This window comes from Clupea harengus, chromosome 10 (genome assembly GCF_900700415.2).
Source record: "Clupea harengus chromosome 10, Ch_v2.0.2, whole genome shotgun sequence".
NCBI lineage: Eukaryota > Metazoa > Chordata > Actinopteri > Clupeiformes > Clupeidae > Clupea > Clupea harengus.
In genome coordinates, this window is record NC_045161.1 from 14,347,152 (window position 1) to 14,373,505 (window position 26,354).

Consider the following 26,354-nt stretch of genomic DNA (forward strand, 5'->3'; position numbering starts at 1 on the left):
AAGGCCACGGGGAGATCAACTTGCTGCGGAAAGCTCCGCGACCGTCTTATTACCTCTTAATCTGGTGCACGCTTTCGCTGTCCGGACAGCGTAATCATTTTGTGTCATTGAGAAAGAACATTCTTTAAAAAAAAATCGTACCATCTATTTCTCAATTGCGTTGCGAGAGTCGGGTACCAAGCTTTAGGTCACTGCTGTTGTACAATAATTTTAGCTTTCGCAAGCGTTGTCTTTTTTGGGTGATGAAAATGAACTTCCTCTGCGATCGTTCTTTTCGCGTGCTATCGCTTGCATTTGCAGCCATCTGATCTTCATTTCTAAACGTCAGACACCAGGACTTGGGAAGAATTAGTCTTTCGTTTTTTGGTGAGAAACCTGTGGTGTCCCCCTTTCACGAGCAGGTGGCCCGTCAGACGGAGCCCAGTCTTCACCCCAGCGGAGCCGAGCTGTCATGCTACCCAAAGTGGAGACAGAAGCTCTGGGACTCGCTCGATCGCATGGGGAACGGGGGCACATGCCTGGACATATGCAAGGTAAGACTTTTGACGTCCTTATATTTTAATCCAAGTATAAAATGCAGGTTAAAGACCTCCGATTTAACTACCACAACATTGTGCTGATAAGATAACATGATGACATTTGTGTCGCTACCCGACTCTTGAGACGTTGTGTTTGAACAGAACGTTAGAGTAAAGTATTGTGGGAATTTAAACTTCTGTGAGTTTTAAAGAGCCAAAGAAAGGAGAAATTATGTCTACTGGCTTATGTATTGTATTTTGTTCAGTTGCAGTTTAATATATTACAGGCCTGTTAAAGCCTATTTAATGCTGCGATGGACTAAAATAGGCAAACGCTATATCACTGGCCACTTCTCGTTAGTATCAATTAGGTCAATATTATTTGTACTTTTACGCCGTTTTAATGTCGTCAGTGTTACTGTTAGAAAAAATAATGCATGCACGATCAGAGTCTTGTAGTGAAGCCTATGGTCTTTCCTTGAACATACAAAAGTTTTGTGCATCTAGAATGCAAACATATAAGTATTTGGTTTGACACTATATCACCGTGTTTGAATTTGCTACATATTTAGGAGGACTGGGGTTTGTAAAGGATTTTAACAAGAAAAGAAGCATGCTCAGTTCATTAAATGCACAATATTCTAGCGTCGGCTGTCTCCAGATAATCAGACGTTGCATTAACTTCTGAAACAGCTCCATTAATAATTTATCAAGCTCTCTTTACAGGCCTGAAGATGTTCATATCGTTATCAAATCTGAAAATTCCCCTGGAGGTCGTCTAACGAGCGATGGCACCGCAATTAAAGCAAAACTAAGAATATGACAGAATTTCAAAAGAAAAGTTCAAATGGTTTAGGCTAAAGAAAAAATACAAGAATATTTACAAGACATACACTGTCAGTCTTATGGTTGCAAAAAAATAATTTGCAGATAAATAAGTGCTGTATAGCCTGCTAAATAGGATCACACGGCAATTACTTTAGGCATTGCAGAAGCGTGCACTAACAAATATAAAGAGAGAAAAAAAACCGAATGCCGAATTTCGTATACCATCCATAGGTCTAGACAAAATAGTCGTTATGTCCGTGATAAGATATTTTGAGAAAAAATTAAAATTCTTCTCTTTGAACCACAAGTTCCCCCTCAGCATTTTTGTTTTCTCAAAATATTTGTTGTTATTGCCCGAATGTGATGACTTGAGGACTTGTATGGCACACGAGGTCTTGAATATGATAAAGAAAATGTCCTTCGAAAATACCCCGAATTATTTCAAACTACTCACAGAATATGCAGGTTCATGTCCTACTTTACGTGAAGTTCACAATAACTTGTTGCATGTATCCGTTAACATTTAATTTCAGACAGCGCCAACCAGCGAGAAAATGGCATGATATCTTATTCACACAAAATGTAATAATAGAAATTGATTGCAAGTATGCTCGATCGGCAAATGCTCAAAGGTTTTTGCAGGATAGTGAAATAGGTTTAATTGACGTTTAAGCGTGAGATGAAACTTTTGTGCCTTGCACAGATCAGTCGTAAATCGTCACAACTGTTTATTTACACTTCATCAACATCATGAGCAATATCAGATCAAGCACCTTTTTGCATTTTAGTAGAGGTGGAAGTTGTTCAATGTTTATGACAAATTAGTCGTTATTTTTTACACACGCACAACACACTTGTGCTTAAATGTAGACATGCTGGGCAATCGTTTTTAAAATTGGTGTAGCCATATGTAGATTAAGTTTTCTTTAAATGTATTCCTTTGAATCTGCTCCCGAATAAACAAGCAACGCTGAAGTGTGTACGTCTTAATTGTCCCACACAGTGTCTACTTATCACTTGATTAATGCATCCATGAACTATCATTCCCTTTACATGGCATATCGGAGAGGTGGCATGCATTTCAGTTTTACAGTTTCCTGCTGTGTGCAAATCTTAAATCTCACGTTTGTTAAGAGATCAGTCAAGAGTACAACTTTATAGGCTTGACTTTAATTCCTAAGCGTTTTCTGCAACCATTTTGTCCAAGTATTTCTCATATCTCTCTAACTGTATTACATGGAAAACTACTGCTTGGGAAAATGACTTGGGTACATATCTGAATGCGTTGCAGAACACTAATAGTAAATCTAAGTGGCACACAACAGCAGTGAGAGAGATCTGGAGAGCCCAAGTGTTGTTTTTTATTTGCCTTGCTGATGTTTTCTTTCACTGCTTTCCACAGCACCCCAGTATAAAATGATGGACTATTCCTACGACGAAGACCTGGATGAGATGTGTCCTGTGTGCGGGGACAAGGTTTCCGGTTACCACTATGGGCTCCTCACATGCGAGAGCTGCAAGGTGTGTCCTGCTTTATCACTTTACGTCTGCATGTAATCACCTCAGCACCAGCGCCTTGCCATGTTTATTGATCTTCAAACCACTCGACAAGTGTGTTTTACAATCGCTCCACTACCCTGTTTAATCCTCTGTGTGTCTCACAGCTCAATTTTATGCCCTAATTGCATGAATAAATCAATTGTTGTATGAAGGAATGTGTGGGTTGCAATGCATTGTGCATCGTGCAGCTTCATTGTAAGCTAGACTATTACCACAGGACTTTATTTCGACTCTTTGCCCTATCCGAACCATCCATCAGTTTTAAAATACAATTTCTCATAAGTCGACGTGCAAAAAGTCTGTTTTGTGGAGTCAGTCTGTTTGCTGATGGTTAGATCAGCGATGAGTCACTTTGTCAGAAGTTGCTGGGAGGTTGGTGTGGACAGTGTTGCATGCCTGAAACGTGGAAGGCAATCGATTTGTGTCTTCATGTGGTGGATGATGGCTCGGGTAAACGCTGTTGGTTGTGCAAAATGTCTGCCTTTTTTGGACTGCTATGTCTCCACTGTGTTTGGTGACTGTGTGTGTGTTTGTGTGTGCGTGCATGTCTGTGTTACTGGTGTGAGATAGCGTTGCAAAAAATGTTTGTTTCAACTGACTGCTGATTTGGTATCCCCATAGCCTCACTGAAAAGTAGTTCATATCTTTATCGATAAGAGCTGTTGTTTCAACAGACTGTTGAAATGTACCCTATACATTTCCATCGTGCATCCCTGTGTCTCTGTCCCTATTTATCTGTCTTTCTGTCCCAGTCTGTTGGCGTGTGCATGTGTCTGTTCTGATGCTTACTCACACAAATACACAATAGTGATTATTAGTTTTGAGTGTGCTACACATTATATGTTCATTCATTAAACTTTAACCTACAAGCCAAAAATAGTTTAACAAAAGTAGTATCACTGGCATTAAAACCCAACTTAATTCATATTTCACAGTATCTAGGCAATATGTAGGAAAAGTTCTTGTCCGCATCATGTCGTAGTCTGTAAATGAGAGCAGATATTACGATTGACGGTTGAAATAATGGATGAAACTGTGGAATATTTAACACAGATTTGATTCATGAGCATATGTGGAAGTATCACTTTGGGTAGGGATTGCAGGTTTTTAGTTATGTCTGTTTCAGAGTAAGACATAATTACTTCTTCTCTTTTCCACGTGTTAATGTTACACCTACACAATACAAATTCTAAATCTAGGATATTTCATTCACAAAATGAGTCATTAGATAAAACGGGTACTGTAGTTATGTTTTAGTCATTAAAACATCTATCTATCTATAAAAAAAAAAAAAAAGCAAAACCAGTGGTATTTTTTGGGGGATTTGGAATACATGTGAAAGAATGCAGAAGTCCATCACAACACTCTATAGGTTTGCTGGGAGTGCCGGGTTGAAATATTGATGGTGCTAGTTTTAAAATGGGGCAGGTTTTAGCCTCTCTCTCAGTGGTATAGTGTTGGAATAAGTTAATACCCCGTTTGATTTTCGTGCACTTGGAAAATTAATTCAACCGAGTTGCAGGTGGAATCTTGTAATCCTGGATCTGTAAATTATGGATATAATTTTATTGGATTTTTCACGTCACTTCACTCTCTCTTTACGTTTTCAACTTTGAGAGGGAAAAAAACCCACAAGACTAGACTGAAAGGAGATTTGTTCAGAGGGTAGAGAGGTCTTAAAATGAACTGTTGGAATGGGTGAATTCAAATATTCCATTTCCAAGATGGAACAACATGCAGTTTTACATCAGTTTGAAACAGACCATATGCAGAATGCTTGCCGACAGTTAGAGCGAAATTCTACCTTGGCCGATGTAAAAATGTATGGAGATGAAAATATACTTCAGTCACAGTAGACTTGTTGTATGCTCTGAAATCTTTCCCTTAACTGGTTTGGTAACACTTTGATCATCACCACTTTGGGGGGAAAAAATGCAGAATGAGTGTTGATTTAAAGTCAGACACTGTGAAGTTTTCGTCAGAATGTAACTGTACTAAAAAGTACAGTTTTTAGTACTAATTAGTACTATTACTAATTTAGTACTAATTAGCTGCTGCTGTTAATTAGTTGTCAAAAATAGTGGCACTCTGAACAGCTTTGGTTTTTGTGTGGATGGCTTTCTTTGTTGGTCTGAATCACTGGCTAGATATCTGTTTGTCTATGTCAGTCTGTATGTGTGCACTTGTCAGTCTTTGTGTACTGGAACAGTGTCTGTTTATTCATTTGTGTGTTGGCAGGAACTATCAAGAATTTGTCTGCGTGTGTGTTTTATGTCTTAATGTGTTTATGAACTTCTGCAATATAATGTGAGTTAGTCAATGTGTGTGTGTGTTTGTGTCTGCGGGTGTTCGTGTGTGCTTTTGCGTGTGTGGCTCTATGTATATGCACTCTGTTTTGTCTATATGGGCATTTATTTATGGATGTTTTTGTCCTTGTATGCACATGTGTTAGTGTGCATACTTTATGTACATTTCCGCTTGTGTGTGTGTGTGTGTGTGTGTGTGTGTGTTCACTTGTGTGTAGGCTTCGACCTTCACACATTTACAAATGAAGCATTGTCATCTGTGTCGCTGACATCTTAATTGTGCCCTTCCCCCTACAGGGCTTCTTCAAGCGCACAGTCCAGAACAACAAGCGCTACACGTGCATCGAGAACCAGAGCTGTCAGATCGACAAGACCCAGCGGAAACGCTGCCCCTACTGCCGCTTCCAGAAGTGCCTCACAGTCGGCATGAAACTGGAGGGTAAGAGTGGTTCTTCTTTTACTTCTCCTCCTCCTCCTCCTCCTCCTCCTCCTCCTTCTGCTCTTTTTCCTAGTAAGGCCTTTCCACACTGACAAGTGCCCCCAGCATCTGAAACACACACCAGAAAACACACACACACACACACACACACACACACACACTGGCTTGGGGGCCCCTCTCTGTCTTTCGGACTTGTATAGGCCTCCCAAAAAATCAACACACTACTTTTTGGTGTACGCATTTTTTTTATATTGAATTTAAACACATTTTTTTTAAACTTTATTTGATTTGGTCTCCATAATGTGTTTTGTGGCGTCTCTTCCTCTCAGTCCGGAGAAGCGGCGGGGTAATTACTATTAATTGTGTAATGGCCGCGGGGTAGAATTTCCAGGGCTGTCATTTTACAGCTTACTCGCTTTGATTTGCTCTCATGTGTTAGTGCCGGGATACCAGGCCCTCCAGCGCTCTGTCAGATGGATCTGGGCGCATGAATTTTTAGTTTTTTTGCTGTTGTCACAGCTGGAGTGAGCCTGTGGAATCCTGATTTTTTTTTTGTGTTCTATTTTTTTGTAACCTTTTATTGGGGGGCGGGGGGGGGGGGGGTCTTTTTGTAAACAATAAAGAACGAGGCAGTCCAGGGAGAGACAGGCTGACACATGCACACACACACACGCAGCACAAACACACATGCCGACACACACACACACACACACACACACACACACATGCACACACACACACATGCACACACACAAGCAAGCACATATACACACTCACACACACTAATATTAAATATTTTTGACTTGTGTTTTGTAAAAATAAAGTGGCAGGTCAGTGTGTTTTGTTTCCTCTTCAGATTGTTTTGGGTATTTTGAATTGAATATTGCACGTAATCTCCATGTGATCCTGACCTATTTGTTTGACACAGACAGTTGCCCCAATATGTCCGCGAGCAAATCAGTCTCCTTATCAACTGCTGATAGGCCGTGGCGACTCATATCAACTTGTACGCTCTGTTGTTTACACTGTTATTTTCATATCAGCAAGATTCCTACCTCTTTTGTTGCAGTCATTGTGGTGCGTTTGCAGTTTAAAGCACATTTTAAAATGGTGCCACTTCCTTTATTATTAAATTCTCCAGCAGGATATGATATCCACAGTCCATTCCAGTTCAGTTCTCTCTCCCCATTCACCTCCCTTTGCATTTATTTTAATTGATTACGCAGACGGGAGCCTTGAGTTGGTGGTGTTGTTGTGTATTAGATCATTCAATCTAACGCTGATCGATTCCCATCTCTCAGCAGCCACCACGTGATTACTCCACAATGCATTTCCAGAGTGATGAATAAGAACAATTTTATTTAAAAAATAAACAGCAAGGGGAAAAATGCATTGCCTCGTATTAGCCTTGAAGTGGTTTTGTTTGCTGGGTCTCTCTCTCTCTCTCTCTCTCTCTCTCTCTCTCTCTCCCTTTCTCTCTTTTTTTCTTTCTTTCTCCCTCTCCCCCTCTCCCCCCCTCCTCCTGCTCCCCTCCCCTATCCACATCCCTGGCTGTACACGCTCGCTCAGTCATCCCTTAACCTGCCTCGGTGGTGCTGCGCTGTCCGATTACTTATGCATAGGTATCATAGGTATTCATGTGCGTGCAGGGCTCTGACCCCCCCCCCACCCCCGGCCCGGGAGCAAGGGCTCCCTCAGACATGACAAACAGGGTGTCAGAACGCGGCCGGCCTGCCCGTTAATATGCCACGCCGTGACAGGGATCCTCGTGTCCGCACGCTTAATATTCCTGTATATTAAACACACATAAATCAGCCAATAAGAGGCTGACGCCAACCGCTACCCTTGCCGCTGCCAGCGCTGAGCTGAGCGAGCAAGTGAGCTTCCCACTCTTCTTTTCTCTTCTTCTCTTCTTCTCCTCTCATCCTTGTCTCTCCCGCGCTCCACCAGGGGCTTCCTGTTGGGTCAGTCTCCAGCCAGACGCCTAACAGAGGGAAGGAGGGAGTGAGGGAGGGAGAGTCGGGGAAGAGGGAGGAGGGGTGGGATTCGGTTTTTTTTTCCTTTCTTTTTTTTGCTCTTTCTTTCAGTGGCAGAAGAATCTGTATGACATGCATGTAAATAACCTTGTTTAATTAGACGCAAGAAGAGGGTGATGGGCAAGGAAAAAAGAGGTGGAATAATAATCACAAAAAAACGGTATACATGATCAGAATCCCAGGTCTAGACGTAATTGTGTTTTCCCAAAAGGGACAACTATTAGTTTTCAGTTCATTAATTACCCTGTTGCTCTGAATCATTAATCGTTGTATTATGTATAATGGATACACAGAGTTTCCTTTCCCTGTTTTTTTTTTTTTTTGAGGGGGGTGGTGTTAAATTTTTAACGGCTGTGTTAATCCTCACCTCCAGTGCTCAAGGGCTATGTGGCTTACCCTCTGTGTGTGTGTGTATGTGTGTGTGTGTGTGTGTTGTGACCCGTCCTGGCTGCTGTGGGCTTGAGTGGGATCCGTGTCTCGCGCAGTCACAGATCAGCGTGGCTGCGACACATACCGCTGTGACGGAGACCATTAAAATTGCTCCCAAGGCAGCTGTTGCACTGGATTCCTTCTCTTTGTCTCTCTCTCACCTTATTTGGTGTGTGTATGTGTGTGTGTGTTGTGTGTCTCTGTGTGTGTTTTTCGGGACACTGATAGGGCGTATCAGTGATGGTGTGCTTGCATGCTAACTGACTCCTGGGGTCTGGCTAGCTGGAGGAGGTCTTGAGGATTAAGGTGGGGGTGGGGGGTTGGGGGTGTGTGGGTGGGGGCAGTTTGGAGGGTTAATGGTGGTTTGGGGGATGCAGAAGCTGTTGAGAGGTTGGGGGTAGGGGGTTAAAAAATTAAAGGTGGATTTTTGGGAACCTTTAGTCATCCACCTGCTGACAGTCCTGCTCCACAGACAGCCAGGCGCGAGGAATAATTAAACATGAATAATTAACACGTGCCCCCAACAGACGAGCGCTCCCCAAAAAAGAAAAGACAAGATGAAGAAGAAGGAGGAGGAGGAAGAAGAAGAAGGAGCCTCCCTGGGGCAGGGATCAGAGAGGGGCTGTTTAATACATGGAGCTGCTCTGGTTGATTTGCTGTAATGATAAGGATTAGCATCACGTTTTGTCAGGAGGGAAGTTTAGGTCTACATGTCATTGTTAATATTGGCTCTTGCTGTTCTCCTAAATGTCCTTCTGTTTTGGCATGTCAGAGAGGGTTCAAATATCGCTCTATCATTTCCTTGGATAGTTTTGTATAACCTGGTGTTTGCTGAATGAGTGTTGTGATTCGTGAAATCGATCATTTTCAATATTATATCAAAAGAAAATAATGTGTTTGTTAATAGAAAATAACTGGTGAAGACCTCAGATTTGCAATTAGAAAAAATGTTCACTATGTAATTCATATATTTATAACTGTCCCTGCTATAAGCTGTGTTAATTGATATGACAAGAAGGGCAGCAACCATGGGTGGCTCGGCCATTGCAGAATTACTCATGAACCCATGTCGAGTATTTCAATTACTTTGACTTTATGAAATTTGCCTCACACCTACATGGGTGAAAAAATCATAAAGTGTAAAATCAGTGCGATGACTCTCTTTCTTTTACTCCTTCTTTCTGTATCTTTCTCTTTCTGTCTCTCTTTCTCTCTCATGCTTCAGCCGTGAGGGCAGACCGCATGCGAGGCGGCCGCAACAAGTTTGGCCCCATGTACAAGCGGGACCGGGCGCTGAAGCAGCAGAAGAAAGCTCTTATCCGCGCCAGCGGCCTGAAGATCGAGGCCATGACACAGGTGATGCAGAGCGTGCCTACCGACCTCACCATCTCCTCAGCCATCCAGAACATCCACTCCGTCTCCAAGGGCCTGCCGTTAAGCCACGCCGCGCTGCCGCCAATCGACTACGACCGCAGCCCCTTCGTCACGTCGCCCGTCAGCATGGCCATGCCGCCACACGCCGGCAGCCTGCAGGGCCACTACCAGGCCGCCTACGGCCACTTCCAGAGTCGCACCATCAAGTCCGAGTACCCCGACCCGTACACCAGCTCGCCTGAGTCCATCATGGGCTACCCGTACATGGACACGTACCAGAGCGGCTCGCCGCCCAGCTTCCCGCACCTCATCGTGGAGCTGCTCAAGTGCGAGCCAGACGAGCCGCAGGTGCAGGCCAAGATCCTGGCCTACCTGCAGCAGGAGCAGGCCAGCCGGGGCAAGCACGAGAAGCTCAACACCTTCGGCCTCATGTGCAAGATGGCCGACCAGACGCTCTTCTCCATTGTGGAGTGGGCACGCAGCAGCGTATTCTTCAGAGAGTTGAAGGTATGGACATCCCCCCTTTTTTCTCTCTCTCTGTCTCTCTGTCTCTCCCTGTGTGTTTTTATCTTCCCTCCTCTCTGTCCTTATCGCTCTCTCTTTCTCTGTGTGTTGTAAATTAATATAGATCAAAGTTTAGATTTTTAAACCTCTGTGAAATCATGAGGGAATTAGTCTGTGGTTTCCAACATTGACATCAGGGAAACTCCATCCCCACAGATGTTTATGAAAATACATGTTAGACATAGGCATAAGCACGCATTGCAAATGCACAAATAGATTGCTAAGACTTGCTAAGAGCTCATTTTCTGATCGCTTTCATTAAATACCTTTTTTAAATAAAAAAGTGAAGGTTTAAAGTGACGTTGATACAACACAGGAATGAACCACCCTGAGCATTTGTGCAGTCTAAGTCCTTTTGTGGTTTTCAGACCAGACCATGAATCGCATCTGTGTGAGTCATTTAATGTGTGTATTAAAATCCAAACGACATCCCTGAATATCTGGCCACAGTCTGAATAAAATTCTGTGCGGCCTTCAGAATTTTCCGCCAGTCCAAAGCACAACAATTAACCCCAAAAATTAACTTCAAGTACTTTTGAGGCTATGAATACCACTACAAAGAAAGCACATAAAAACTTCATTTTTGGGCAGTTAGATCAATTCTGAGCAAAATGTTTTTTTTAAAAGGATAATATTTTAGATTCCTGCTTTTAATATTCAATTAAATTCTTTATTTATATAGCGCCAATAACAATTTAATTGTCTCAGAGCACAGAGCCTGAACCCCCTAGAGCAAGCACTAAGGCGACAGTGGCAAGGAAACACTCTCTTTTAATAGGAAGAAACCTTGAGCAGAACCCAGCTCATAAGGGGGACCCATCTGCTGGTGGCCAGCCGGGTAAAGAGATAGAAAGCGGAGGCTGGGGGTGGGGGGTGCAGAAGGAGAGGGGGTAGGAGATGAGAGAGTCAGAAGCAAGCAGATTAATTCATACATGCATCAGGATAAAATGTATTGGCATACATGCGGCACATATAGACTCAAGGATACATACAAGATTGATAGTTGATAAAAATGGAAAGAGCCGGCATTTGAAGTAGAGGTTGTAGAACAACTTGGTCGGTACACAGTATGCTCTTAAGGTTACTATTATGAGGATAAGCAGAACCATGAAACAGAAAAAGTGCATAATTACCTGGGTGCCAGCATTAGTAATGATATAAATATGACCTGTAGTAACAACCTAATCTCTTTTGGTTTATATTTAAAGTACAATGTGCTTCGTGTATTACAGATCTGACTGTCAGATATTAATTGAAAAATGTTTTTATATTGATTGTTTATTTGTCCATGTTTTAAAGTTAATAAAGACTATGGGTATAGGGCTGGCATATACCATATGATCATAGAACCCCGACTGAATTTGATTTGGGGTGCATTTCTTTTTTTTTCTCTGCTCAGCTAATTTGCCACTGCGTGATTGTCATCACATCATTTTAATAGGGCGGGAATATCACGGAAGAAAAATACTATTGTCAAAATTCCTCAATTGGCTCCTGTCAAAAGCTTTTTATATTCATGTTGACATTTATCGGGGCAGCCAGTGATGGGGGTTAGACGACTGAATGATTTCATTCAAATGTGCACTAGTGCTCTGTACGCGCGTGATGAGCGTTGGGCTGTTCTGATCAGGGTAATTATAATTAATTTCAACAGCCGCCTTTTTGCCGGACACATGATGGCGTACAGCCTCTCACGCCTGCACATCGCAAGTTGTCATTGTTCTGTGCTAAATGACAACCCCTAGTGTATGGGCCTAATGGTTATCGAGTCTTTACAATGGACAGAAAGGGACCCCCTGCATCACACAATTCCTACTTCCTACCCTCTCCAGCATTGTTATGTTGCAGTTTTTTTTAATTGCAGGGGTGGTACGGGCAACAAGGAGCATTTATATCTGTGGTACAGAGAGAGAGAGTGAGACAGAGAGAGGTGAGAGGACAATGTATTGGAGTGAGCATTTTACCTGGAGAGGCCTCTTCATAGGGCCCCAGCGAGACACTCTCCAAAGCGCAGGGGCTGGAAATTGCGCCAGCAGCACTCACAGCTGTTTACAGATCCACCCCCCCCCCCACACACACACACACACATACTCACCTCCTATCTCTCTCTCTCTGTCTCTCTTTCTCTCTCTCTCTCTTTCTCTCCCACGTCCTGCTCTTGCTCCCCGGCTTGTTGCTAATTAGCAGATACTCATGGGGTTGTTGGGAAGCGGCGAGCTTAGCGCTGGTGATGGGCGTAAAACCCTGCGTAAGCTCCCCCACTCAGTTTCAAGAAGCCGCCACACATTAGCAGCTCAGGTACACAGGCGCCGTGGCAACAACAGACTGGGCTTTGCCAGATGCTGTTTATGTCAGGTCAAGTGATGGGCTCCCTGTAGCAACACAGCAAATGTTTTAGGTGTCCAAAAAAAATAGAATGCCACAGATCGTCAGTGGTTTTAAGATCTCTGTTCTGTAAGAATCCTCAAAAACATAAGTGCCACACACATAATCCACATTTTGAGAGTTGAAGGCAGTCATCTCCTTCTCTTCCAGTCACTCGCTCTGTCTCTCTCTCTCTCTCTCTCTCACCCTCTCTCTCTCTGACCATGATTTTCCAGGAGGAGTTGTGTGTACTGTAAAACAAAAAAGATCATTCTCATCATCAACCTTTGTTTGTGTTTCGCATGTGATATCCTCTGTGAGTAAAGCCGAGGCAGCGAAGAGGGCAGCCTGGGATAAACACAGGAAACACTAGTGAATAAAAGCCTGTCTGGGGTATGGCTTGTTAAGTGACTATAAATACTCACCTACATCTCTGATGCTATTATTAGCGACGTAGGGACAAAAGAATTTCTCTGGTAATGGAGAAGGAGTGAGAAGGCGCTGGTCAGAAGTGTTTAAAGATTTAGTTTCCATAAGTTGGACATGGTTACAGACTCATAAATATTTAGCCACTATGAAGCCACTGAAGAGCGTTCCCCCTTTGTGTTCGCTCACAGATGCATTCCAAAGAGCATTCCTCACATGTCAGGTGTTGGACTGCTTAAAATCTTTCTCTGTATCTCAGGGTCCAGTGCAACTGTTGAGATCATAATTTGGGTTTTAGTATGAAGAAAAGCAAAAGAAAGCGATGACAGGGCATAAAAAGGCGTTCACGTTTTCAAGGGCATCTCTAGAAGGCTACCACTGCTGTGAAATATTTAATTACCGACCTCAGATGAAACTATGTGGGACTGAAAGTTTGAATGGTGACTGGGAAGCACCCGGATTATACAGTTTTTTGTAAATGAAAAAATTGTTATGTTGAAAGAAAAACAGCCATAGCCTACTCCAACAGTTTTGGAAAGTTGTAAAATGACAAAGACAGTGTGAGTGTGTGTGTGTGTGTGTGTGTGTGTGTGTGTGTGTGTGTGTTTGTGTGTGTGTGTGTATTGAATATGTATTTGCCCATGCGTGATTGTTGATGACAGCATTTGTAAGAGTGTGTATGTTTTGTGTATATGTGAATTTAAATCTGTTTGTTTTGTATGTGGTGTGTGTGATCATGTTTATATATGTTAACATCTGTGTGTCAGTGTGTGTGTGTGTTTGTGTATGTGTGTGTGTGTGTGTGTGTGTGTGTGTGTGTGTGTGTGTGTGTGTGTGTGTGTGTGTGTGTGTGTGTGTGTGTGTGTGTGTGTGTGTGTGGGTGTGTGTGTGTGTGTGTGCCGTCTCCGGTGGTGGCATCCCGCTCCGGTGTTGTGTCATGCTCTCAGTGGGAGCCGGGGGGAAACAGATGCTGGGCCAGCCTGGCTGTGGTGAGGGGCTGTCTCTGGGCTGGCCGGCCCCAGCCGTGGGCTCTGCCTGGGAAGAGCTCCCCGCACGGCAGGGCCCGGGGATGTGGGGAGTGATTCATGCCTGCGGAGAGATCACCTCTCCGCTCCGTCGCACCTCACCTCTATTGTTTACCGGATAGGATGCATACGGCCACTAGCCTTTCCTCACGAGTCCCCCCTCCCCTCCTCCCACGTATGCCGGCAGACAATGGGATGCCATTAAAGGCTGGAAATAAATATATTGTTTTTTTTTTTTGTTTCTTTGTATGTGTTTGTGCACAGGTTTGCATTGATGTGTGATAATGAGTGCGATTGACCATGAGCGTACGTGGTCTTAATTGAATCTGTTGGATACTGGAGTGAAGTGCCCCGTTCTCCTGATACATCTCTTTTGGTATTGTACTCGGACGGCACCCTTTTAAGGATTCTCCAATGAGAATACCACTGTTATGGCAAAACTTTTTTTTTTTTTAAATCATAGTCGAAATATGAAGATGTTTAAACTATCAAAAAGGACACCAGTCTTAAACATTACATTAAGAAAAAAATCCCATATGTATCAAATTCTTTAACAGTTTAGAATAAGATAGATTACCTCTAATGTCAATTTTTGTTTTGTCAGATCATTGATATTCGTCACCATATTATTATTAGGCAAAACCCTAGATCAGCTACCTTAAGTTTATTTGTCAAAATATTGGATGGATTTTCATGCTTTTTAAATGTGCTAAATGACAGAACAATCTCGATTTCCATACCCAGGATTACAGGTTTGGAATGGTAACATAAGGTTCATGCCATACCATACTGTCAGCTCAGCTCTAAAAAAAAAAGAAAAATGACATTCCATTTCACCCAGCTGCTTTCAAAGCACATAGGTTTGCGTTTTCTCTGTCGCACTGTTATACATATATTTAGTTCTTCAACCTGATAAAACTCAGCCGTGCAAAGCCAACGATGCTTTGACATGTGGCGCCAATATTTATTTTTGCCCATTCATGGCTGCTAGGGGACAGTCCCGTACGAGTCTTTCCTCGTTTTTTCGCTCTTTTTTCTCTTTCTTTCGAGTGCAGGGAATGACAATACCAGGCCAGCCATTAAGTGTGGAGGACTGTATTAGGGCCTTGTTCCTGGCCCTGCACCCAGCAGAGAGCCTGGGCTCTTATTGGAAAAGCATCTGGAGGAGAGAGTAGAGGAAAGGGCCTCCAGCTTCAGAACCCCCCCCCCCCCAAGCCCCAAAACTGCTGCACCTTTGGCTGGGCAACCTGCCTCATTAGACATGGGCGTCAGGCTAGTGCCATGCCTGCTAATTACCGTTCATTCGCTCCACTCCCTTTAAAGTGGCCAGCAGTGCTGTCTTGAGCCTGCCTTAATCAATTAATATATCCATATCAGGTGAATCTATTAGGAGGAGCAGGGATGGCTGTTAATGCAAGGCGGCATTCTCCAGTGTTCTCCATATATGAATCGGCTTCAGTGAATAATGTACAGATCAGTTTCTTCTTACTAGGTGCATCATTTCCTGTGTATGAATATTACATGAGTACAGGGTGTTTTTCACTCATAGTTTGACTAGTATGCTCATCAGTTTTTGTTGTTGTTTTTCTGTCCTAAGTCCAGCTTTCAGGGAAGGGATTCTAGTGGTGATTCTGTTCGTATTTGTTTAGATATAGCAGATATGTGGACCCCTAAACTCTACCCCGCTACCAACCCCCCAGCATCAGAAAGAATTAATAAGCCGTTTCGGGCATGATCTGTGAACTTGTTGGCGATTTATGTCCCCCCCCCTCCACCCCACCCACAAGACATCCGCCCCCTCACCCCCCGCCACACACACACACCACGCCACGCCACACCACCTGCCCCCCACCCGACTGCACCCTCCCTCCTCCCCACACCCAGTCGTCACGGAGGTCACCCGCCGCTCTCTCCCTGACAAACTGCGTGCGCGCGAATGGCGGCACAGCAGGTCAAAGATTTGTAACTGTGTCCCTGGTCCATTGCATTTGAATTATTCCGCTGTGCTGCTGCCCCCCTCTTCCTCTCGCTCTCTCTTTCTCTTTCTCTTTGCCCCCCCCCCCCCCCCCCCCCGGCCCGTTATACATTGGCCGCTGTGTCCTGTGAACGTTTTGGGGGGGGGGGGGGGGGGGGGGGTGAACTAGGAGATGGGAGCGGCACCAAGGGCAGGGGTGCGTCCTGAAGGACGGGGGAGTGGTGGCGGGGAGAAGAGTCAGGGGGGGGGGGGGGCAGTTGGGGCGGTGGAGGTGGGGGGAGGGGGGGGAACAGGTGGAAGGTTAATGGCCCTGGACCGGATCCACCAGCCGCTCTGACTTGATATATGGGCTTTGGGCCTGGTGCGGGCGTAGGCTTTCAAAGATATATTATTTCATTTGAGGAGCAGCATTCTGGGGCCTGCATTTGTCCACTGATAGATGATATCCCCTTGCACCCCGGCAGCCACAATTGGCGATGGCGTGTGAGTTTTTGTTAGGCCTGCTCCTGTACATATTTTTTTTCCTCCTCTGTCTCTCTCACTCTCTGTTCTCTCTCTCTCTCTCTTTGACCTCTCCCTTCCTCTCTCTCTCTTTCTTTCCCTCTCTCTCTCTCTCTTTTCCATGCTGTAGGCAGGTCCTCCTGGCAGGAGAGTTTTTTCGAGCTGCTATTTCAGTGGTAACAATATCTGTTTGATCAGGGCAGATATGTAGCACTGTAGCAGGGTCTGTGCCACAAAGACCCCTTCTCATTCATAAATTACACACATTACAGTCAAAAAGATGGCTGCTTTCGCCATAAATACTCGAAAAGTATTTATTTTTATGTATTGTAAGTGGCAGTTAATCTCAATTATTACCAACGGTAGATAGATAAGGGTTAGGTTGATTTGATTTACAGAACTGTGTCAGGCACCAGCCTGCATTATAATTCACCAGGCCCAGTTGTAACAAGGAGACAAGACCCTCCCACCCCCCACCACCAGCCCACAAACACAGTGGTGTAAATATATTGCCGAAATTCACAGCTCATTACTTGGTCATTGTCCTATTTAGGTCTCCGTTCTTTAAACGTCTGCCGCCACGAGCCGCACATAATTACTCTGGTTATTCGATCGCCACCCTCATGCGGGCTCTTGTCCCGTTTGCCATTTCTCTCCTGGTACTGCGCCCTGCTCGTTCTCTCGTTCTCTCTCTCTCTCTCTCTCTCTCTTTCTTTGTCTCTCTCTCACTCTTTGTCACTCTCTCATTCCCTGGCTGTTGTTTATTGTAAGTCAGACCTAGAAGCCCAGAAGACAGAGACAGTCTCTGCAGAAGAGCCATGTGTAGCTACTGCTCCCCCCCACCCCTAAATCCCCCACCCCCCCAAATTCCCCAATCCCTTCAGCTTACCCACCCGGGGGACTTGGCAGGCCGGAGGAAGGAAGCCTGTGCACTTGTTAAAAGGAAAGATTTAGGGTCCAAAATCCCCGCCGAGAGATGCAGACACACCAGGGAGGGGTGGTTTTTTAGTGTTTCTGGGAGTCTGTTCATCCACTTGTTGCTTTGATGGGGGATAAAAGGCGGAAAGGCCATCATGAGGCACCAGTGGCCGGGGCTGGAGAGCTGATAGACTCATCCAGGCACCGGCCTCCGTGTCGTCTGAGCACCGAGGACACAAGGAGGCTTTTTTTTTTGTGTGTGTCCTTTCTTCCTCTCGTTTATTCCACACTCTGTCGTGACGCTCAGAAACTTTCAAAAGTGCCGTAAATACGTATTTCCAGAGCACTTCCCAGCTGGAATAAGAAAACAGTTTTCGCTTATCAGGTGAATATTATGATAAAAGCCTTTTTTATTGGCATGTAAGGATCTTTTATTGGCATGTAAGGTTGGGGGTGTGCAGTGAACCTGTGAGAAGTGCCATGCTCTACCCTCGAGCTTTCTCCAGCCTTCGCCGGACGAATCCTGACAATCATGGCATGAAATGAGAGAGGTGGGAAAAGGGGACAGCGAAGACAGTTGATTTAAAAGGACGGTCGCTAACAAATCAACTGAAACGGTACTTCACCAAACACCAAACAGAGCAGGAAAAAAAGCACAACAGTTCACCTTCTGCCAAACAAACCGTCGACATTCAAAAGGGCACTGCCTCACAGAACAGCGCTCCGCTGATGACCTCTGGCTCGTCGCTTCGCATGCAAACTGCCGAGCGGGTGAGAAATATGGCGCACGGGCTCACACGGGTTAATCACTCAAACCCTTCCACTGAGGCATGGAAGCTTTATCTGTAGGTCAGGTGCCTTCAGTCGGTCGCATATTATTGTCTCTCTGGACAGCGCCAGCGTTCCCTGTGTTATTAGCTGTCCATGCAGGGCAGCGCAGGGTTAAAAGGTGGGGTTACAGTCAGTGCCAGCTCCTCCGTGGCCCTGGAATCTCTCCCGCATTTCTGTGTCGCCCTCAGGACCTGGAGCTACTCGGGTGTCCTCTTGGGGTGTATGTCACGGCATTGTCACATGCTAGCAGTGGAGATGGATGTCCAGATTGGGTTCCCACCAGCACCGCTATGGAGTGGATCTGGGTACTCTTGGAAATAAAGGAAGGGTGCTAATTAGGAACCCTTAAAGTGGCTTTGTGTCTTTTACATATAAGAGCTGCCTAAAGGTGCTGCTAAGAACTGTCCTGAAGAACCTTTTGTGGCAGCAAAACACTGTAGAAAAAGTGAAAAGAAAAAACATGGGAAACATTTGAAAGAACATCTTTTAAAAGTGTGTAATCACATAGTTTATTTATTTTCAGTTCACCGATTCAGAGTTTCTTTTGGAGTCTTTGGATTTGGCTATGATGCTCTAGTGTCTCCACTCCCTGTTGTTCCCTCCTTGGTTAATTATCTGGCATGTAAAAGGGTCTTGCCGAGGGAGTTGGCTTACCTCCTTGTTCTCTGTCAACAGTTGTCGTCGACATCTATTTTTGCTACTTATTTACAGCCCCCTATTCTTGACACGGGGGAGCTTGCTGAGGGAGCCTAAAGACAATAGATAACCACCAAGAACCCCTGAATGCCAAGACACACACACACACACATACACACACACACACACACACACACACAAAAAGACAGGCTGACTTCAGGGTAGTCTTACAGAGGACTTATATGTATCCATTGTGGGTGATTAGATTTGTGCTTTGATGAATGACATCTGCGTTTCAGATGGGTAACGCTATATGGGACCAAGTTACGACAGGCCAAAACGTGTGAGCCCCCCCTCCAAAAGCACCTGTTCATTAGGCCCCGTTTAACATCCTCTCACTCTCTCTTTGTTTCTCCACCTCACGCAAGCTTGAGAGACGAGGCTGGCACGGCTCTCTGATAAACGTTTCCATATTCCTGGCAAAATAGAAAAGTGTGTCAAAATAGAGAGATTTCTTTATATTGCCATGCCCTCATCTAAATGGATGAAAGGCTTTCTGTATGAATAAGAGGGAATTCCTCAAACGTTAAACCTTTGTAGCAGTTCAAGGGAACGTGGAGCACTGGTGATGACAGTGCAGCTAAAACTTTCGAGGCAAATGTGCAGGGCAAAATGCAAAAGGCACTTCTGACGTTAGCGTCGCCAATGCAAAGCGAACCTTGCCGAAGGAGGCACCGTTCCAGGCGTCATAACCGTCCTTAATCTTTCGCCCCAAATCATGGAAGCAGGTGGAGGATTTTTTTCGCCTTTGTAGTTTTGATCAGCGCAGCTTGTCAGCGCGGGGACATGTGCAGCTGCTGTGAAGAATATGTGAGCTCACATTCTACCCCATGACGGGCCTTTTCTTTTTCTCCCTTAAAATTGAAGTAGTACTGGTACTTAAGGAAAAGAAACCACCACAAGTGATCTATTGTTCCTGAGATGCGGGCTAACTGTTGAGCGCGTTAAGCACTGTAAATGTTTCCCCTGAACGTCTGCAGCTGCAGCCCATTTAGCCTTCGTGGGTGATGAGAGTGTGGTGCCCCCCCCCCACCACCCCCACCCCCAGCCCCCATCTTGACAAAAAGTCCCTCTGACCTCAGAGGGACCAGCCCATTCCTGTCCATTTTAAATAATACAGTAGGGCCAGACTGGGGCCTGAAGTCCATTTACTCCTGCCGGACAACCTCCTCCACCTCCAACAGCTCCTATGCTTCTCCTGCTTGCTTAGTGGTCGAGGCAAAGCTGAGGTGGTGGTAGTGGTGGTGATGGGGAAGGGTAAGGGGGAGGCAGTCAGAGTGCTTTCTGTCCACCCGTCAACGTGTCACATCGCACGCATAAATATCGACAGCTCTCGGCAATAAAGAGAGCCAATAAGTCTGGGGAATCAAGGGAAAACAATTCCCTGGATCAAATCGAATAAACATGTAGAAATCATTCAGAGCGACCTCTTCCTTCCCTTACTCTATCACTTCCCAACCTAAGAACCCCCCCCCCCACAAACAAACATGCTATCCCTCCCACCCGCCCACCCACCCACCCCCCAGCTTCCACCTCTCCTCCCCACTAATGTGGAGTGAGTGGGGTCTGTGTAGATTGAGGACTGCAGGCAGATCAATACCCAGCCTAGGTCTACAGCGCAGAACTCATTTCACATTTGGAAAGCATTATTTTCTCACTGTAGTTGGGTTGAGTGAATGAGGAAGTGGGGGTGTGCGGACAGTATATATGTGTGTGTGTGTGTGTGTGTGTGTGTGTGTGTGTGTGTGTGTGTGTGTGTGTGTGTGTGTGTGTGTGTGTGTGTGTGTGTGTGTGTGTGTGTGTGTGTGTGTGATGGTGGGGGGGTTGTGTAGGGGGATTGGGGTGGTACTTAAGGGAAATCATGCTCCCATGCCTTCATGTATATTAGGAGCCTAATGTTCATTTGAATAATTGATTAGCGCAGCTCTGTGTTTTTGATAATTAGTTGATAGCTTCTTAGCTTTAAGCCCTCAGATCCCATACCAGAGAATCAGAGGCTAATTTCTTTTCTCTCTCTCTTCTTTTCTCGCTTTCTCTCCATCTCTCTCTCTTCCCCTGTCTTCAAATGTGTTGTTTCAAAGGGGTGGGGGGCTAGAATGCAGGAACAACAGTACTTAACATGAAAAGCTCCACTGGGCCACGCTAGACAACTCACGCGGCTTAACTGTTTCTGCGGCGAGCGAGGCTAAGTCAAATGTGAGCGGGGTGGGAGTCAGTTATTTTTCTTTCTCATAACCTCATTTCATCACTCTGGCTACTCGTTTTTTTTTCCGCTCTGCTCCTTCTCTCTAGGATGATGCTTTTTTTTGCATTGCTCAAGAGGTTTATCCCAAGCATTTCTACTTGACACTGAGAATTCCATATTTTATAAGCACTGGCTATTAGCAAACCTGAAATTTGGACTGGGTTGAGCTAATTATAGCCCCTGACTATTGACTGTAATCTCTTACTGCTATGAATTTCATTTGATTACATTAAGGGCACATAGATAAATTAAATAGGGTACAGAGAAAGATTTACTCTTTAAAATTGCCACTGGTCAGAGCCCTCTGTTTGCTCAGGCAACACAGAAGAAGAACAAATGTGATAATAGGCTCTATTACCATGTCAAGAAAAAAAGAAAGAGAAAGAAGGGTAGAGAGACAGAGAGAGAGAGAGAGAGAGAATGTTTCTGTCTATGATGTGACCTTGGACAGTGAAACATGCTCACTTCTTCTAAGCAGAGTGCTCCGATTGCTCCAAAAAGAAAACAGTCCCTTCTGTTGTCAGAGGAGATATATGTGTGTGTGTGTGTGTGTGTGTGTGTGTGTGTGTGTGTGTGTGAGAGAGAGAGAGAGCGAGAGAGGCAGAGAGAGAGAGAGAGAGAGAGAGAGGCCTAATGAGCAAGGTCATGTCTGGAAAGTGCCGTGGAGACTCTGGGCTCCCCTGTTCACTGCTGGATCGCCAGGATGACACCTCACACGTTTGGGTCAGCATAGGAAATCCTTTAACATGTGCAGGGCTTACAACTACCTTTTGTTTTTCCCCTTGGCAAAGGCTCCGGGCTGCTGTGGTCTTGGGTTTTGTGTGTGTGTGTGTGTGTGTGTGTGTGAGTGTGTGTGTGTACTTTCGTATGTTTATGTTTTGGGAGCATGTGAGTTTGTAGCCTGTGTTTGGTGTGTGTGTGTTTACACACACATGTGCCTGTATTCAGTGTGTGCCGGAGCGCGTGTCTCGGTCGAACGTGTGGTTGTGTGTAGTTCAGGTCAGAGGTCACACTCGGGAGACTGCTAATGCAGTCGCCGTGGGAACTGATCAATCTTCATTCTTTAGCATTATTGATCAAGCATCCGTCAGCCCCATCCCATACCCCCCCCCCCCCCACACAGTCTCCTTCTGCCCTGAGGAGCCAATCATGACCCCTCTGTAGAGATGCCCCTCTCCGGCTCGAGCGCTAGACATGTGCTCCCAAACTCCCCCTGCGCTCACCTCCTAGCCTGCCTGTTGCCTGTCTGCTGTTGCATTAGTTGGTCTGTGGAGCCTATTTGTACACATTCGTAATCTAGGACCAGCTGTTTTGTGGAACCACCACGATGCATTCCTCATAACTTTGTATTTGCAGATTTCTTCTCTGTCATAATTGCGTAGATGGGAAGAAAAAGGATGTTTTTTCGTCAGTATTTGGAAATGTTTTAGTTTTTTTATTTTCCCCTTTTCCTAAGTGTCTCTGAGACTCTTTTTGTCCAATTGCTTTGGATTTTGGAATTGCCTCTGCGTCCCGTGTTATTTTTTCCTGTAAAGATTAGGATGTGTGCAGTCTGTGCACTAGATTTTAAGATGGGCCCAATGCTGGTTGCCACACATCAGCTGGCATTGTCACCAACTAGCCGTCATCACAGCGCTAGTGAGCGTTCCATGGAGGTGCCACAGCATGAACACGTATGTTTGTATGTTTAGATTCCATAGTTTTATTTACACACTGCCTGTGGTCTCCTGTGGGCTCCTCTCGACCCCCGTAGTGCCCTCTCACATGCACACACAGGCAGGCATAAGCTTCTCTCTCTCTTTTTCTTTTTCTTTTTCTCTTTCTCTGTGTCTGTCTGTCTCTCTTTCTCTCTTTCTCTCTCTCTCTCTCTCTCTCTCTCTCTCTCTCTCTGTCTCTGGGGCTAAAATAAGAGCACATATAGACTGGGGAAGAGCAAGTATGTGCTACCCACATGGGGGATTATAGGACTGAACTGTGTGTGTGTGTGTGTGTGTGTGTGTGTGTGTGTGTGTGTGAGAGACAGAGCCGCTGTTGGCCACCTGCTCAGAGTCCCAGCATGCTTATCAGCCTCTCAGGAGCGGAGGGCTGGGCTGGGCTGGGCTGTCCCCGGCTCAAAGAGGGACCTCTGCTGCTGCTGCTGCTCCTGGCACATGGGAACGAGCCCCCTGTCAGTCTCAGACAGACCCAGCATCTACCCCCACTGTGACCAGAGTCTGGCTTTTAGATAATAATTTACATTATTTAAAAGTGACAGTCACACAGTGTAAAATGTGTGCAGTTGCCCATAAGTCGGAGTGGTGGTGATAAAATGTGAGGATAGGTGTTGAGTGTGAACCGTATGATTTCAAATTACTGTGTTTGAGTTCGTGTTTGTAATATGCCGTTGCTGGTAGATGCCTCTGAGGGGAAGGGTCTCCAGTTTTCTGTTTACACAAAACAAAGCAAGCGTGTTTTTGTACACAGCCACCAGAAGGGCAAGATTTGCTGAGGTGCATCAGCTTTCTCCCACAAAGCCGACATGGGTGAATGACCCCAAACCCCATTTTCCTAGAGCAAGACTGGGTCGCGTGTGTGTTTTTGTGTGTCCATGTAAGTGTGTGTGTGTGTGTGCTTGAATGCGTTTGTGTGTTTATTTTTGCATGTATATTTATTTATATGTGTACAGCATGTCTGATCCTACCCGTGCATATTTTGTATGAGTGCGTCTGTCGTCTCTCTCTCTCTCTCTCTCTCTCTCTCTCTCTCTCTCTCTCTCTCTCTCTCTCTCTCTCTCTCTCTCTCCTGTGCCCTGGCGCTCCAGCAGATGTCTGCACACAGCAGCAGCCCCGGAGCTCTCCCTGTGAGCGCTCCCCCCATTGATGTTCACTTCAATCCTCACCTGTAGTGTCTGCTCGAGCCGTCTCATTGATCCTCCAGCAGAGCGTCCGCCGCGCCTAGGGCCCGTCATGCGCCATGTTGTCTGCTTTTTTTTTATGTAAATGTCAACTCCCAAGAAGGAATGCGTCGTTTTTTTCTCTCTTTTTTTTCTTCATTTTTTTCTTTTCTTTCTTTCTGGTGTGAAAACATAATTCAGTCCATTCTCTTCATTAGGAAGCTCTGAAGGAGATTCTATTAATCTGTTCATTAGGCCACATAAAAAAAAAGCAGCGACTTATTAAAACCAGTTCCAGCTGTGTTGCCCTTATTATGCCATGTTATCTACAACACTTAATGCTTCTGGTAGGTCTAGCAAAAAAGGGGGAATGAAAAAGAAAAAGGAAAAAAGAATGAAAGAAATCCACAGCATCCAAGTCTGGTGATTTAGACCAACCAGACAAGAATCTCTCTCATCTTTCACACAAATAAATATTTCTGCTAGGTAGTGTGAGACCATTTGCACCTCATTTACCTAAACTTTCGTTCTCCTTCTTCCCGGGACACATGGTAGAAATCTTCCTCTCTTAATTGCACGCCCTCAATTAATTTTCCCATTTTGGGCTCAATCCTCAGGCTGTGAGTGTTTAGAGGTTTGCGTGGCTGTGGGCGCCAGAATTGATCTCCGCATTGATCTCCCTGTGCTAGGATTGGTTTCTTGGAGGATATGCATTTTTCATTATAAGTGCAGAGCAGACGGTGCTTATAAAACGGCATGATGATTTTTACAATGCTGAAGGAGAGAGAGAGAGGGAGAGAGAGAAAGAGAGAGAGAGAGAGAACACACACACACTTGCACACACGCACACATATACCCCATACACCCTGAGCACGGTCTCTAAGTGAGAAATTGAAAAATGCTCAGGGCCTACCTGAAGTTGAATGTCTTACAGAAGGGAAAGCCAGCCATCAGCCCAGGTGTGCTAGAAGCACATGCCTGCTTCATAATCTCAAGGCCCAGTGGGGCTTGGGAAATGTAGTTTGGGGCAGTCGGTATTACGAGAAATTATAACAATGAGGCTGCGGTTTCTGAGAACACAAGATAATGGTTTTATAGTGTATTTGTGATCACAGGCATAAGTGTACAAATGTAACAAATGTACAAGTGTATCTTTCTGAATGTGGCTGCACGCTAGGTTTTGAAAAGGTTCTCAGATTTATTCGGTTCAGATTTAATTTGGTTTCATCCTTTTTTTTTCATTTCCAAAACACATTTATTTAGTTTCACCCCCATATGCAGCCTTAAAGCTTTTGGAAAACTCCCGAAAAAAGCACGGTTCCTCCTTACTCCCCAAGTGGAGGAGCGGTGGGAGCCGAACCTTATGAGAGGCTTCATCTGTATGCAGAGACACTTTTTAAAGTTTTTAAAGAAGGCTTGATGGTGTATTGAATATTGTACAATTTTGACCAGAAGATCCCTTGTAAAATAGACTGAAGACCTTAAACAGAAAATCTAAGATTTTATTCCATTAGTATTCGACCACTACTCTACATCATAGTGATAGGGAGAGGGTGAGAGAAAGAGACAGATGAGGAAGAAGAAGAGGAAGAGGAGGAGGAAAAAGAAGAACGCATTCAGCTTATGTTCAAGTTTCTAACTAGGTGGGTGGGCACAGTCTGGGGCTTGTTTTCAAGGTGGGCCCTTGTTGACAGGGCAACCGGGGGTACCCGTGGCAGTTAAAAGGTCGGAGCAACGCCCCGACTGTCATGCCAGGCCTCTGATGGACTCACAGCGTGAGCATGTCCCCCTCCTTCGCCTTCTGGCTCTTTTGTCCCCTTTTGATGACCCGTGCGAGCCACGACAGCAGCCTGCCAAGCCACTACTGTAGGAGGGCAGGCGGGGGGCAAAAGGGTCTTTGATACCACCAGGCCTGGAGACCAGCAGCACTGACAGGTCCCTTTGTAGAGGCCAGGCGGCACTCTGTGTATCTCTGACAGTCTTTTGTAGTGTTTGGCATCCCATTGTAGGGAGATAGAAGGGTCTGGGTGTTTTATCTTTGAATGGACATGCGATTGCTGTAGCTTTTAATGATGAACTTTTTTGCACCCACACACATATCCCCTCTCCCCACTTAGGCAGGGGTCTGGTCGTGATACATGATGCTGTGTGAAAAGTTGTTAGGATGGGACCACAGCTGTGTCTTCTATTGTTGCCATTGTCAAATCCCTGATTGGCCTCTGCTGTTATGGCTTTACGTTTCATAAACATCACTCAAGCAGTCAAAACATGCCTGGGAATAATTGAAAATATCAAGAAAAAAAATATGAAGCTGTGATTTGAAGGTTTTATATAAATGACCTTGAGGTTGTAAGGTCCTGTGGGCCACACTCCCTGGAGGAGTAGCTTGCATTCTCAGACTTTTTATCTTTTTTTCACTCCTGATGCTTTTCAGTGTGCTGAAAATG

The 26,354-nt window shown here is 45.0% G+C and overlaps 1 protein-coding gene across 2 annotated transcripts in view; it reads left to right on the forward strand.

Moving 5' to 3' along the window:
• The window catches only part of nr5a2 (nuclear receptor subfamily 5, group A, member 2), a 58,936-nt gene that overhangs the window by 2,650 nt on the left and 29,932 nt on the right, over positions 1-26,354 (forward strand). For both annotated transcript variants that reach the window (XM_012825355.3, XM_042708864.1), the window contains exons 2-5: positions 402-533; positions 2,749-2,867; positions 5,510-5,651; positions 9,342-9,997. In XM_012825355.3, the coding sequence (XP_012680809.1) occupies positions 402-533; positions 2,749-2,867; positions 5,510-5,651; positions 9,342-9,997 (1,049 nt within the window). The remainder of the gene's footprint in view (positions 1-401; positions 534-2,748; positions 2,868-5,509; positions 5,652-9,341; positions 9,998-26,354) is intronic.